The sequence below is a fragment of the Theropithecus gelada genome, chromosome 12 (assembly GCF_003255815.1).
Source record: "Theropithecus gelada isolate Dixy chromosome 12, Tgel_1.0, whole genome shotgun sequence".
Taxonomy (NCBI): domain Eukaryota; kingdom Metazoa; phylum Chordata; class Mammalia; order Primates; family Cercopithecidae; genus Theropithecus; species Theropithecus gelada.
The window spans coordinates 47124147-47139352 of NC_037680.1; the positions used below are offsets into that span (position 1 = coordinate 47124147).

The window sequence follows — 15206 nt, forward strand, 5'->3', positions numbered from 1 at the left end:
GGATGGTCTCGATCTCCTGACCTCGTGATCCGCCCGTCTCGGCCTCCCAAAGTGCTGGGATTACAGGCTTGAGCCACCGCACCTGGCTCTCGTATATATTAATGCATGTTTTATTTTATTGCTATAACCCAGATCAAATTTCAATAATTTTATATGTGAAACATTATTGCTTAGCCTAAAAGAAAGATTTATCACACTCATTTCTTTTCAGGAAATAAATGCCACCACAGATGGGTAACAGTACATGGAGAATCTTTTCTTTCAATCCTCATGTTCCCTAGAAAAATGTTCACTGGAAAAATGATGAGGCTGGGTGTGGTGGCTCACATCCGTAATCTCAACATTTTGGGAAGCCAAGGCGAGAGAATCACTTGAGCCCAGGAGTTTGAGACCAGCCTGAGCAACATAGGGAGACCCTGTCTCCACAAGGAAATAAAAAACAAATTAGCCGGATGTGCTGGCACATGCCTGTGGTCCTAGCTACTAGGGAGGCTGAGGTAGGAGGACTGCTTGAGTCCAAAAGGTAGAGGTTGCAGTGAGCCGAGATTGTACCACTGCACCCCAACCTGGGTGACAGAGAGAGAACCTGTCTCAAATAATGTATGTGAGACTCAGTTCTTTCACTCTGTGATCTCAAGGAGCCACCTTACTTCACTGGGCCCGTTTCTTCATGAGTCATACATAGTTGCCAGGCCCTTGCAGCCGACAGTATTCTTCCCATGATTGTGAGATCCACCTGTGCTTCCCATGACCTCTCTTTTCCTCAGTGCTGGATTCTAAACTCACTGAGGGCACAGTGACTCTTTGTCTCGGGTCCTCTGCAGCACCTGGCACTGTGCCTGTGCTCACCTGGGCATCCTTCCACCGCACTCAGTAAAGATTTGGTTTCTTGTGCCTAGAAAGAAAGATGGATGACAGAGCCACAGAGTACAAAGCCACAGTACTGTGAGCTTCTGTAGGCTCCTGCGATGACCTTAAGTTCACGGATTTATCCATGCCTTGATTCCTTCTCATATCAAGTGGTACTTGCTACAGGGTCATTTTGAAACACGAGTATTAATGACTAAATAGGAAAATATATACTTAATAAAGGAATTTTGGCAGTACCTTTTCCTAACATATGTCTTTTGTAAGGAGGCCTTGTCTGTAAAGATCGTCCATGTCCATGGCAGTACTGTTGAAAGCAACTGTGCATGTCTAAGAAAAGCAGGTTTACCGGAGGACCTCCCTGCCATGGGAGGCAAGTGGCAGCCAGGACTTCTCCCCTTGCTCCAGCTCATGGCACCCCCTCTACTTACTTTTTTTTTTTTTTTTTTTTTTTTGAGATGTAGTCTCGTTCTGTCACCCAGGCTGAAGTGCAGTGGCATGATCTCGGCTCACCGCAACCACCACCTCCTGGATTCAAACGGTTCTCCTGCCTGAGCCTCCCAAGTAGCTGGGATTATAGGCACCCCCACCATGCCTGGCTAATTTTTTTGTATTTTTAGTAGAGACAGGATTTCACCATGTTGGCCAGGCTGGTCTCGAACTCCTGACCTCAAGTGATCCGCCCACTTCCACCTCCCAAAGTGCTGGGATTACAGGCGTGAGCCACTGCACCCGGCCCCTTCTCCTTACCTTCTTATCTGAGGGAATCCAAACGGCAGCAGAGTGGAAGAGAAGGCGGGATTTAAACGTGTGAGGCTTCAATGTGATCAAGCAAAACACAGCACAAGCAAATGTACTCAGCTGACCTGCCACCAGTTTCCTACTACCTTTTGAATGTGTGACCACCCCTTTCACTCCCAGCAACGACTGTGCCCTTACCCTTTCAAATCAATAAAGCAGCAGCTTCTCCTTGAGTTTGTTTCACTCCCCTCCGAGGTCAGAAGTTATGTCCTGGGGCTATACTTGCTTCACCCCAAGCTGGGAAAAATAAGTTCCTCTCCTCATTAATGGAAACACCCACACGCCATTGCAAACCGCCATTTTCTAGGCTCTCTACCTACCACTTCCCCGTTTTCACCAGGTCCTAAAACACAAACACAACTTTTTCTTGCCCTGCTATCTGTTCTAACTGCTTCTTAAATTCGACTCTTTTCCCCTTCTGTCCTCACCTAGGCTCTTTGAATGGACCCTCAAGGTTTCCTCTCCAGCGAATAGACTCTTCCTGTTGCTCACCACGCAGCCCTCTCCACTGCCTTCCCCAGCCTGGACAGACACATTGGTCTTGCTCATCCTCCCACCCCTACTCTCTGTGTTTTCTCCTGCCTCTCTCATCCTTTTTTCTTGGGTTACTTTGATGGCTTCTCTTCATCTGCTCATCTTATATTTGTGCATTATCTCCAAATCCTGTTGTAGCCTTTCTCTACCTGTTTGATCTCCACTCTTATGAGCTCACTTTTTCAGCCCTCCCTACTTACCAAAAGTTCATGAGTCTTCTCCTTAGCCCTGTTCATCACACTCACTGCCACTCCCGGCATTAACAGCTTTCTGCAGGCATTTCTCCATGAGCAGCCAGCCAAAATCTTAGATTCAACAGCCCACCCTGAATCAGTCCTTCTGCTTAACTCCCAACTGTCTCTTTTCCTTGTTCTCCTGCTTTTGTCAGCAACTGAGCTATTCCTCCTGCCGCACAGGCTAAAACCTTGGGGTCCTTTTGATGTTATTTTTAAACAGCTTTATTGAGATAGAATTACCTATCATATTGTATCATATAACTCATCAATTTAAACTGTACAATTTTTTTAAGTATATTCACAGAGTTGTACAACCATCACCACAATGGATTTGAGGCTATTTTTACCCCCACCAAAAAGCCTTATCCATTGGCAGTCATTCCTTTTTCCCCCAATCCCAAGTCCCTGGCAGCCACTAATGTGCTTTCCATCTCTGGATTTTTCCATTCTAGACATTTCATATACATGCAGACGTACAATAGGTGACTTTTGTGACTGGCTTCCTTTAGCATGTTTTCAAGGTTCATCCATATTGTAACATGTATCAGTACTTCATCCCTTTTTATAGCTGAATAATATTCCTTTACATAGATGTATCACATATTATCCATTTTTCAGGGGATGGACATTTAGGTTTCCAACTTTTTGCCTATTATGAATAATGCTGCTATGAACATTCATGTACAAGTCTTTATGTGAATGTACATTTTCCATTTTCTTTGTATCTACCTAGCAGAATTATAATTCCATGTTTAACATTTTGAGGAATTGCCACATTGTTTTTCAATTGTTTTCTGTACCATTTTGCATTCCTGTTAGCAAGTATGAGGGGTCCAGTTCTGCACATCCTTACCAACACTCACTATCTTTTCTATAATCTAGTCATCCTAGTAGATGTGAAGGGGTTTCTCTCACTGTGGTTTTTATTTGCTTTTCAGTGATGGCTAATGATGTTGGGTTTCTTTTCATGTGTTTATTGGCCATTTGTATATCTTCCTTTGGGGAAATGTTTATTCAAATCCTTTATCCAGTTTTAAATTGGGTTGTCTTTTTATTGTTGAGTTGCAAGGGTTCCTTTATTAGATATATAATTTGCAAAGGATTTCTCCAATTCTGTGGGTTGTCTTCACTTTCTTGATGGTGTTCATTAAAGCACAAAAGTTTTAAATGTGGTGAAGTTCAATTTAACTATTTTTTCTTTTGTCATTTGTGCTTTTGGTGTCACATCAAAGAAGGTTATGCCTAACTAAGGTCATGAGGATTTACTCCTTTATTTTCTTTTTTTTGTTGTTGTTGTTGTTGTTGTTGTTGTTGTTGAGATGGAGTCTTACTCTCTCACTCAGGCTATAGTGTAGTGGCATGATCTTGGCTTACAGCAACCTCCACCTCCCAGGTTCAAGCGATTATCCTGCCTCAGCCTCCTGAGTAGCTGGTATTACAGGCACCTGCCACTATGCCCAACTAATTTTTTGTATTTTTAATAGAGACAAGGTTTCACCATGTTGGCCAGGCTGGTCTCGAACTCCTGACCTTGTGATTCGGCCTCCCAAAGTGCTGGGATTACAGGCATGAACCACCACGCCCAGCCTCCTTTGTTTTCTTCTAAGAGCTTTAGAGTTTAATTCTTACATTTAAGTCTATGATTATGGTTAATTTGTGTGTACGTTATTGTTTTACATGTAGATATGCAGTTGTCCCAGCACCATTTGCTCAAAAGAGGAGTCCTTTTGTGTGTCCCCTTTATTTAATGTCTTATTCCAACCTGTCACCAAATTTTGCTCTTTTTCCCCTTTAAAATGTTGAGTCATCCTTTCACTACTACCACCAGTTCCCAATCAAAATTTTCACCATCTCACACCTAGGTAACTGCATTTGCATCTATCCTTCCAGACTCTGCAAGCCAACCCTTCTAGGGGAGAAGCTTTCAGAAATGGAATTGAACTCACATTCAATTGTGAGTTCAGGAGGAGTTCCTACTATAATGTATACAGCATGAGGGCAAACTCCCGGTTCTGACTTCTCTAATCTGACCCCACCACGTCCACATCAACAGATCAAAGGCCCAAAACTTCATCATAGTTCAACTTCTCACTGAAGTGGAATTCTCTTTCTGCTATCCCTTTCCCTTCACCTTCTTCCTTTCTTTGCACTAAAATTAACTAAAATTAAAATTTAGTTAAAATTCTGTGGGTCCTGAAAGTCTCCTCCAAACCCTAGCTCCTTGCTAAAGCCTCCCTTGACCACTCCAGCCCTCACCAATCCTCTCTGACTTCCTACTACATTTGTGTGCTCTGCGGCACCAGTCATTACACAGATGACGTTGGTACACACAATTCCACTCTACCACCCAATATCAATGAGCATTTATCGAGCATCTACTGAAGATCACAGCATTGTGCAGGCAGGATACGTATCATACAAATGCTGTTTCCTCCTCCCATCAAATGAGGGAGAATTAGATTTTTTAAAATTCTTCCTAGTTCTACAACCAGTATTGTATACTGATTCAATTTAGAAGTTTAAGTTTAAAATTAATTCAAGGATTTCCAGTTGAGAAAATGGTCCCATTTCCTTGGAAAGTAAACTAGCTCGGTCACCAGGCTAGGTTACCCACATTATAATTGCTTGTGACTTACTACTCCACCCTATTAATGATGACTTGAGATGCAGGCATTAGGGTATCTGTGATTTGATCTGCAGCTTAAACTGGGAGACCACTCCATCCAAATCCTCAAAGTTAACTTAGAGTATCAGATTGCAATCCTTCCCCCCACCACCATTAAAAAAAAAAAAAAAAAAAAAAAAAAAAAAAAATCTTTCAAATTGAAGAGGCAAAGTTTGATCCTTTCCTTGTTGAGAGATGAGAACAATAGCAGCTTTCTGCTCTAGCACAGCTTCAAAAGGCTGCCGAGGGACTGCTCTGAGAATTCTTAGTTGTAGATAACTGAAGAAATGCATGTGCAGTCTCCTGCGATTCAGTGCCGCATTAGCACGGGGGAAATAATTCTGCCTCCACCCTCCCAGAACCTTTAGTATAGCAACGATTTAACTAGGCAGATATAGGCAATTGTAAAGTTCAGTCTCCTTGGCAAGGAAGGGGGAGATCCAGCCAGTTAAGAAACATCTTACTGTGAAAGTCCAAAGAATTAAGAATTTGCTGAAATGATCTAAATAATATCTAGATTTTTAAAAAATCAGCTGGAGAGGGGTGACTGTCTAGTTGGATTTATGCCAGAGCCGTGCATCCCTTCTTGCTTCAAGAAAATGCCCGAGGCGAGGTACCAAGCTTGGGCTCGAAGTAGCAACCCCAGAGTTAATCCCAGAGAGCGCAGAGCTGGTCCGTCCCCTGAGCAAGTGTCGCTGCGGGTTCACCTATCCGCCTCTTCCTCTCTCAGGTGGCAAGCAGTTGGCGCTCGCCGCCCGCCCGCGAAGAAACTGCAATGCAAACTTCCCAGCCTCGGAACCCCGCTGCTTGGAGAGCAACTCTGCTGTGCCAGCCGCAGCCAGGAGACTGGTATTCAACCTCCCCGCCCCCCGCCACGGTTAAAGTTTGCTCCACATTCGCAGCTCCCACCCCACCCCCATCTCCGCCCCGAGGCATGAGGACCACATAGGAGTTCCTGGGTCCACCGTGCGCAAACACACCCACCAACAAAAGAAAGCCCATTAAATCTTCCCTCCTGTGAACTCGCGCCCCAGCGGATACCTCTTTGAACTGACCCCCGCCCCCGCAGCCCCCGCGCTGTCTGGGGCGCGCCTGGCCCTCCCGGGCATGCTCCCTCCCCCCGGCTGCGCACTTTTGCAGCGCGCTCGGTCTTTGATGTCTCTTTACATTATGGCAGAGCAGCCACACGCTCTTCCCGGGCGCAGGGCTTTGTGTAACGGAACTGACATTTGGCCTTGATACCTGTATCTCTTGGTGATTGCAACAAATTTCTAAAATAAATATTGTACTTTGATCTCCCAGCATTGCATTTTTAATGGACGCTCTCAACATTACTTCATTAAGAACTTTTTTCAGGAGCTCCGAGGGCCAAGGGGGTTGGGGGAGACTAAACAGCTATTCGGCAAAGTCTCTCTCCAAACTTCAGCTGGGGCCTGGGAGGACCGGACTCTGGGCGGGTTTTCACAAATGGAGATGAGGCCAAGAGCAGCCGACTGCGACCACTCAAGAGAGGGCCTTCTGTACGCTCAGCACAGTCCTAAAGACCTTGCATATATTAACTCTTAAACCTACAGCCACTTTACAAGGGGTGCACTATTGTAACTCCCATTTTACAAACCGCAAAACTGAGGTACACAGAGGCTGAGTACCTTGCTTGCCAAGGTCACCAACTAGAAAGTGTCAAGGCGGGAAAAATGTCTTCAGAGAGCTCGGACTCCGAGCTCTTAACCACCAAGCCACTAACTTTCACCGTGTTGCCCACTGATGGTGGTTTAACTGACTAGTGGGGGCATCTTGGAGAAAAAGCTAACTCCTATAACTATGGAGATGTGAAATGGCTCTTCTGGCCTTTTTGGGAAAGTAGCTATCAGATTCAACAAAAAGGGCTGCCTTCCATCCTGCTTAGCCAGGCCCTGCCCGCCTTCCTGGGAAAGGAGACTTCGAAGAGCTCAAGGGAGCTAGAAAGAAAACAAGCGCTAAGGCACCAGATCGCTTCGACGGTGCGGGCATGTGCAGGCGCGAGTGCGTGCCAAGGGACTCTCTGGCCTCTGACTTGCATCCGGGAAAGGGCTCCCTCGGGTCCCACGCTTCTCCAAGACTCAAACCCTGGACGGGACCGTGGTAAGGAGCAGGTCGGCCACGCCTCCGATGAAACCACTAAGGTCTCTCCCCTTCTCCGCTCCCAGAGCAGCTATCTCATCTTCAGAAGCCAGATCGGGTTGGCCAAGCTGTGTGGTCGCCGCTCGCGTTCTAGAGGGGACAGCTCGTTGCGGGAGATGGGCGCATGCGAGTGCAGGATGTGCGAGGGACCCATTGTTTTGGGGTCGCAAGCAGCCCACCCGTCTTCAGTACGATATTCTCTCCCGCAGGCTCGCCCGTGGGAGAAGGTGGGCCCGGAGGCATCGCGTCCCCGACCCCTGATGGAAGTGCGGAGGGCATCCTTATACGGCCCAGACTCCGAGTCCGCTGTAGTTAGGCTAACCTCTGACGCTGCATTGGGAGATAGGTCATCCCGTCCGTCGTCTCCCGTCCGTCCCCGGTCGCGGTGCGGTTCCGTGAGGAAGACGGGCAGAGAGGCCCGGCGCGAGCTGATTAGGGGCTCCCCCACGGTCCGCGGCCTGGAGAGTGGAGACCGTGTCCGCCAGGAGGTGGGTGGGGGAAAGGAGTAGGCCGAGCTCTGCAGTGCGGTCTCGCGAGCCGGGGCCGCTAGGCCTCCAACACGGTTCCGCGCCCCTAATGCCCCAGGGCGGTGAGGACCCCTCGGCGCCCCGCCCACCTCTTCCTCCTTCCCGGCCCGCGCGCCCTGAGGAAGCGATCCCGGGGGAAGTGATCCCGGGGTCTGCAGTGCCGGGGCAGGACGCGCCCTGCGCCCTGGGCCTGGAGGAGGCAGACGGCCCTCCTCGGCAGGAAGTGAGCGGCCAGGGAGGGATGGGGATCACCCAAGCCCCGGAAAGCGCGACCCTGCCCATGGCAAAGCACGCCCCGTGCCTGGTGAGGAACTTTTTGTTTCCAAAGGTGACAGGAACAAATTTGTACTGACTTTTCTCCCCCCTTCGGGGTTCTCTCTGGTATGATTTGTGGTTTGTGGAACCACAACAACCAGGCTTCCTAGACCTCGCCTCACTTTTTTCGAGTAGTTCTTGGTCTGTCAGGCTTGCGAGAGCGCGCGCTGCCTTGGCGGGGCTCCGAGCGAGAAATCACCAGCGGTACTGGGGCTTTCGGCCCCCCACAGCCCGGCCCGGGCCTCCTGGGGGTCCAGGGTGGCCTAGGGAGAAGGGGGCGGAACAGCACAGCTTCTCCCCCTCAGATGGGCATGACGGGTCGCCTTGGGTGTCCTGCCAAGCTCAGCTTTGCGGGTATGCGCGGCGCGGGTGTTTTTCCCAGGTCCACACTTTGCAAAAGTTGTGGCCTGAGGAAAACTTCCAGGTCGCCAGCAGGAACGTCACAGGAGAGCCCCGGTAGCTCGTCAGGCGGGTGGCCCTGGAGCGTGCGCGCCACCCAACGCCGCGCTGGGCGGCCGCCCGGCCCCGCCCCAGGTCACAGCCCTGCCCTCGGCCCCACCGCGGCGGGCGGGGGACACGCGGCGGGCCGGGCGCGGTCGGTCCCACGCCCCACCGGGGGCCTCGCTTGGGTCCGCTGTGTGCGCGGGCGGGTGAGTGTGCGGCGAGGGTGCAGGGTGTGCAAATAAATACAGGGGAGAGTTACACTCCTTCCTGTCTCAAAGTCCGGCGCCTGGAAGCCGAAGGCAGATTTTTCTAGAGATAACAAAGACACTTTGTCACTTTGGGCGCTGCCTCGGTGCAAATCTTTAATTGCAAGTGTGTGGGGGGGGGTTGGGAGGGCGGGAAGAGTGTCTCGAGCAACCCAAGCGCGGGTCTCCAGGCGGCAAGGCCCCCTTTGATCAGGAAAATCCAATTATTTGTGTATATACATTTCCCACATAGTGATTACTTCATTAATTGTCCCGCCTTTATCTCCTCCCTTCCCATCCCCCCTAATAATCAGTTCTTTTATCCAGACCAACAAACACACCATAGGAGCTTTGTGGATTCAAAGGATTTGCTTTCGCTTCTGAAAGAGCCGCTATTCTTTGATGATTGGGTAGCGGCAAACTTCAAAGCCATAAATCTTCCCTCTGACTGGCTGGCGGCCCAGCAAAGTCCTTATCAAATTCTTGGAGGTGATCCTGAAGCGCTCAGACCGCGCGCGGGGCTAGCGAGCGGGGCGCGGCGAGGGGCGAGGGCGGGGAGGGCCCCGGCGCGCAGAGCAGGCGCCGGGGAGGCAGGCTGGGCGGTCGTTCGTCCTCGCCTTCGGGTGTCCATGCCTCGGTGGCGGCGCCCCGCTCCGCAGCCAGCGGCCTGCAAGCCGTAACCATGGCCGCGGTGGCCGTCCTCCGGAACGACTCGCTGCAGGCCTTTCTCCAGGTTAGGGCCGAGCCCGGAGGGGGCGGGAGAAAGGTGGAAAAGGCCACGTCCGGATCTCTCCTGGTACTCCGTGCACCTTGAACCTCAAAGGGAACCCAACCGATGGGTGCAGCTGGAGCCTGGCCTAGGGGTACCCACGCCAACTTCACACCTAATCCGGTGTGGCCTTTGCGGGAGGGACGCGTGGATCCGGGATTGTTCGGAGGTGCCCGGCTGGCCGAGAACAGGACGGGAGCTCACCCTGCTGGGCCCTCCTGCTGACTTCAGCCTGGGGCGGGCCGGGGAGGAGCGCGAGGGCAGTGAGGACAAGAGAGCTTAAAAGGTGGGAGGGAGGGTGGCCGGGCGGCGGGGTTGTGGGTGTTTCCCGACTCTTACCACCGAGCCGGGAGCGGCCCGTCGGACGCCTCCCCCTCCCACTTTGCGCCTGCTTCCTCTAAGGCTGGACGGCGTCTCAGTGCACCAAGTAGTTTAGCAAGAAGCGCTCGCGTGCCCCACGTTCAGGTAGTGCAGGCACCAAAAGTTTCCCGCGGCCGGTGGGTGCGTGCGTGGAGTGCGGTGGCGGGGGAGGGACGGCCGGGACGGAAGAGTGGCGGCAGTATAATAGTGGGCGTGGGGTCGGCGGGCTGGCCCGGAGTCCGCGCTTGGAGCTAACCTTTTGTCTCTTCTCCCTCCTTCGCCGCCTATGCAGGACCGCACCCCCAGCGCCTCCCCGGACCTGGGCAAGCACTCGCCCCTGGCACTGCTGGCCGCCACCTGTAGCCGCATCGGCCAGCCTGGCGCGACGGCGCCCCCGGACTTCCTGCAGGTGCCCTACGACCCCGCGCTGGGCTCACCCTCCAGGCTCTTCCACCCGTGGACCGCCGACATGCCGGCGCACTCGCCAGGCGCACTGCCGCCCCCGCACCCCAGCCTGGGGCTGACGCCGCAGAAGACGCACCTGCAGCCGTCCTTCGGGGCTGCGCACGAGCTTCCCCTCACACCCCCCGCCGACCCCTCGTACCCCTACGAGTTCTCGCCGGTCAAGATGCTGCCCTCGAGCATGGCGGCTCTGCCCGCCAGCTGCGCGCCCGCCTACGTGCCCTACGCGGCGCAGGCCGCGCTGCCGCCCGGCTACTCCAACCTGCTGCCCCCGCCGCCGCCGCCGCCCCCGCCGCCCACCTGCCGCCAGTTGTCACCCAACCCGGCCCCCGACGACCTCCCGTGGTGGAGCATCCCGCAGGCGGGGGCCGGACCGGGGGCCTCCAGAGTTCCGGGAAGCGGCCTCTCCGGAGCCTGTGCCGGGGCTCCCCACGCGCCCCGCTTCCCCGCCTCTGCGGCCGCTGCTGCTGCGGCCGCCGCCGCCCTGCAAAGAGGCTTGGTGTTGGGCCCGTCGGACTTTGCGCAGTACCAGAGCCAGATCGCCGCGCTGCTGCAGACCAAGGCCCCTCTGGCGGCCACGGCCAGGAGGTGCCGCCGCTGCCGCTGCCCCAACTGCCAGGCGGCGGGCGGCGCCCCCGAGGCGGAGCCGGGCAAGAAGAAGCAGCACGTGTGCCACGTGCCGGGCTGCGGCAAGGTGTACGGGAAGACGTCGCACCTGAAGGCGCACCTGCGCTGGCACACGGGCGAGCGGCCCTTCGTGTGCAACTGGCTCTTCTGCGGGAAGAGCTTCACGCGCTCGGACGAGCTGCAGCGGCACCTGCGGACTCACACGGGCGAGAAGCGCTTCGCCTGTCCCGAGTGCGGCAAGCGCTTCATGCGCAGCGACCACCTCGCCAAGCACGTGAAGACGCACCAGAATAAGAAGCTCAAAGTCGCTGAGGCCGGGGTTAAGCGGGAGGACCCGCGGGACCTGTGAGCCCTCCCGGAGGTGGACCCCCTTCCCAGCACCTCTGCGGGAGATCCGGGGACCTGTGGGCAGCTGGCGGAGGGGAGACTCAGCAGACGGACCCTTCCTGTTGCCTGCCTCCCAAAATGGAGCCAGGCTCCCAGCTTCCCCTACCCTCGGACACAGGGACCTAGTTCCCAGGAGCGGGGAGGTAGGGTTGGTGCTGGGGAATTTGGGTTATAATTGGGAGCTCTGCCTTACCCCAGGGCGGTTCCAAACTCTAAACCGTTCCCACCGTCTGGGAGACCTACAGTTTTGGGGGACCACCCTGGGCTGGCCTTGTACATAGGAAATACTGCTGAAATGAAGCGAAAGGAACTTGGGAGATTTGAAATAGTGCTCGGGTTTTCGCTAGGACCGGTTTGGGCTTTGTACAGGTTATTTAATAGCTTTGTTAAAAATAATTATAATAATTATAACATTAATAAAAATGTTGCTTTTGTCTTCAGCTCCATGCAGAGCTACAGCATGATATGTCTCTGTAAAGTGATCAGCAGTTGCACCGTGAAAATAAATACGTTAACTCAGGGGTCACTACAGGAAGACCCCGCTGAGCCGGTCTCATTTGATCTTTTCTTCTTCTGGGAGGCTGTACTAAGGGGTAGGGTTTCACCGGGAATTTGATGGTTCCTATAGTCTGCCTATGTCGGAGGTTTCTTTGGTTTGGAAGAATCTGGGCAAATGTGTTGGGTTCAGGAATGGAAAAAGGCAGGCAATTCCGTTTTGTGGTAAAGAGGTAGGGCAAGATTTTTCAATCACAACTTGAGTTTCTCATGCGGCCTTAGGACTTCACCCGAGACTGTTTCTCTTCCAAGTTTGCTTTTACCTGACGAATTCCTTGTGGCTTTCCATTTGTTGGTACTCTCGGGACAGGTTACAACTATGCTGGTGTTAAGAGAGGTATTAGAGGCGCGAGGGTCTGTTCACAGGTGAGACTTTGGGGAGAGGTACAGAGAAAAGGGACCCTTGTTCAGGTTGGTCTTTGCCTGGGAAAAAACCAAGAAGATAGTTTGCCAGTCGTCACTCCTGTATTTCAGTCCCGTCATGATACCCAGCGTTGTCTTGCTTGTTTTCTTCTTAATCTTGCTGTGGAAATCTTAACAAGTCTTATTTCACAGTAACAACCCAGGGATTTCTGGTTAGGCCAGGACGTTTAGTTCCATTTTGTATCTGAATTTTTTTATGTTTTAAATCATTGAAGTAGTCTAAGATTTTCTCAGGGAAGAACCAGGAATACTCATGGTTTGGAAATGTGGAAATAGGGTATTTTTTTGTCTAGGTGCCTCGCCTTTCTCTAAAAGTTGAAGTTTTGAAGTTTACAAATGTTTTATCAAGTGTCTAACTCCTTGATATTTTCTAATATTTGAGTTTTTAAACCTGTAACTGCACGTTTAATCAGTAGTTAAATCTTCTGATTTAAGATTAGCAAAGAATAGAAAATGTTCTAAATTTTATTAACATGTTAAGCTAGCATCATTAATGCCGAATTTTAATAGAGCCGAATAATCTTTTCATGATAGTAGAAGTGTCTACAAATTGATAGGATTTCACAGTTTACAAACTGCTTTTACCTTGCCTTTTGTTTGAAGTCAAACTGAAGGATCAGTTCTTAAAAGCTTTGAGGGTTGTTCTTGAATTCTTAGATGAAGTAAAACACAAACATCAACATAATTCGGGTGAAAATTACTTTTATACTCCTAAGAAATAGCATTTTTTTATTCTTTAACTTGGGACAAGGTAGTAAATGAGTATTAGATTCATAGTGGCAATATGCCATAGAATAACGGATATTGGAACTATTTAATGACTAATTAGAATGTGAGTCTTCATGGTTCTTCACCTGGTAAGAGGAGTTTGGGTTAAATTTTCAAGCGTGTGGCAGTTTTGCAAGCAATAGTGATGAAGTTGCTAGGCAGTAACATTAATATACACCTAAATATGTAATCTTAATCAAAATCATTAGATCTAAGTCATTATATTAAGATTACACATTTTGATGTATAAATCAATGTGAAAAGTTACAGAAACTCTCACCTTTCCCTAAAAAGTTACAGAAACTCCCATCTGAACCATACCCCAGGATTAACTGTAGATTCAGAAAAGGATTTTTGAAAAGTTTTGGGAAAGAGGAATCCTTGTTAGAGAGTGAAAAGACCAAGGGCTTTGGTCTTTTTGAAATGATTTGAAATGATTCTTTCATCTAAAAGAATGACCTTGGTAGAGAAAGAAAAATAGCAATTTAAAAATGAGTCTACTAGCTATTATTGACAGAGCCAATCATTTATTTAGTATCCAAACAGAAGAAGTGTTGAAGATAAAGTTTTCTTATATTTTTTTGGTTAAGCATATGGAATTTAGTATCTAAAGAAATGAGATATTGGAGATAGATAACTCTGTGGTTATTAAGAGGAAAAACTAGATAAACTATATACAATTTTTTAAAGCAGAACAAAGTTATATGACAAAATAACTTTCTTCTGGTTTTACTTAATTGCACCTGCAAATTGAAAAAGTATGGTCTTTAACTTGGTACAACTGAAAGGCTTGCTGATTGTACACTGCAAATCTGATAGAATTTGTAACGTTTAAAAAGTAGGCAGCATTTAAAAAGTAAGTTTAATCCACCAACTTTATTCAAGGTTTCACTTAAAGATCCCAGCACACAATTCAATTAAGTTTAAAAAACTAATTGAAGAAAATATGTTAATGATTGCCTCAAATGTCAGTAGACATTGTAGATTTTAAAGCAACTGTTTTGTTAGCATGCAAATATAATGTAGAGTGTTACATTCTTTAAAAATACTAAAATTCGTGTGATGTTACTTTAATTTTAACAGTTTTTGGACCATTTTGAGCAAGAGCATGGAAACATGGAGAAATTGAAATATCAGTAAATTAGAAATTAGTAAATTGAAATATCAGTTAATTTAGAATTGTGCATTTCTGAATTTATTAACACTGTAGTTTTCTGCTTTTCTCAAGAAAAAATTGTGTAATAATACCCTTAACTGATCACTAGTTTTAAATAGTTCTGATAATGAATGAAAGTAAATAATGTTAAAGAAAATACAACTGTAATCTCCATGTTATTTTCTAGTTTCAACTAGTGTTTAAATCTTGTGACTATATTATATTTTCTTTTTTTTTTTTGAAATGGAGTCTCGCTCTGTCGCCAGGCTACAGTGCAGTGGCACCATCTCAGCTAACTGCAACCTCTGCCTCCCGGGTTCAAGCAGTTCTCCTGCCTCAGCCTCCTAAGTACCTGGGACTACAGGTGCGTGCCACCACACCCGGCTAATTTTTGTATGTTTAGTAGAGACGGGGTTTTACCATGTTGGCCAGGATGGTCTCGATCTCCTGACCTTATGATCTGCCCACCTTGGCCTCCCAAAGTGCTGGGATTACAGGCGTGAGCCACTGTGCCCTGCCTTATATTGTATATTATTTTAAATTATTTTACCTTAATCAAACAAGACATGCCAATTAAAAAATTAATCTTGCCAAGAATGCCTCTTGCAGAAAGCTATTTGAAACAATGACATTTGTAGAAAAGTCAGGTTTTTTTAACCCCAAGATGTACTATTTTCTATTCTAATATTGTGGGGTTTTAAGTATTAGTTTAAAGCAACATCGTCAGTGTTTTCTATTTATTTCATTTCTGCTATCACTGTTTCACAGAATGTTTTTATAGCTGTAGCTATGACTTCAAATTCATGTAAACATCTAGTAAGTTGTTTGGGACTCTAAAATTGCAAGCCACTTTACTTGCATTAGCTCATCACATTAAATAATGACAAGTCAAGGTAAGTTGACCA

At 49.1% G+C, this 15206-nt stretch overlaps 1 protein-coding gene, 1 long non-coding RNA gene and 1 pseudogene across 2 annotated transcripts in view; 1 reads left to right on the top strand and 2 right to left on the bottom strand.

Annotated features, from left to right (window-relative positions):
- LOC112636587 overlaps nucleotides 1–15206 on the bottom strand; it is a 76529-nt gene that overhangs the window by 6503 nt on the left and 54820 nt on the right. The window lies entirely within an intron of this gene.
- Nucleotides 7576–8418, bottom strand: LOC112636585 (annotated as a pseudogene).
- Nucleotides 9317–11945, top strand: SP5 (Sp5 transcription factor). The gene is made up of 2 exons (XM_025405353.1): nucleotides 9317–9527; nucleotides 10216–11945. Exons 1-2 carry the CDS (start codon nucleotides 9477–9479, stop codon nucleotides 11359–11361), a joined length of 1197 nt encoding a protein of 398 aa, XP_025261138.1. The 5' UTR covers nucleotides 9317–9476; the 3' UTR covers nucleotides 11362–11945.

What these genes read in the sequence shown, in the direction of transcription:
- SP5 (XM_025405353.1), top strand. Translation starts at nt 9,477, where the DNA reads ATGGCCGCGGTGGCCGTCCTCCGGAACGACTCGCTGCAGGCCTTTCTC. An exon ending in CGCTGCAGGCCTTTCTCCAG is followed by an intron (nt 9,528 to 10,215) that starts GTTAGGGCCGAG and finishes CCGCCTATGCAG; the next exon opens with GACCGCACCCCCAGCGCCTC.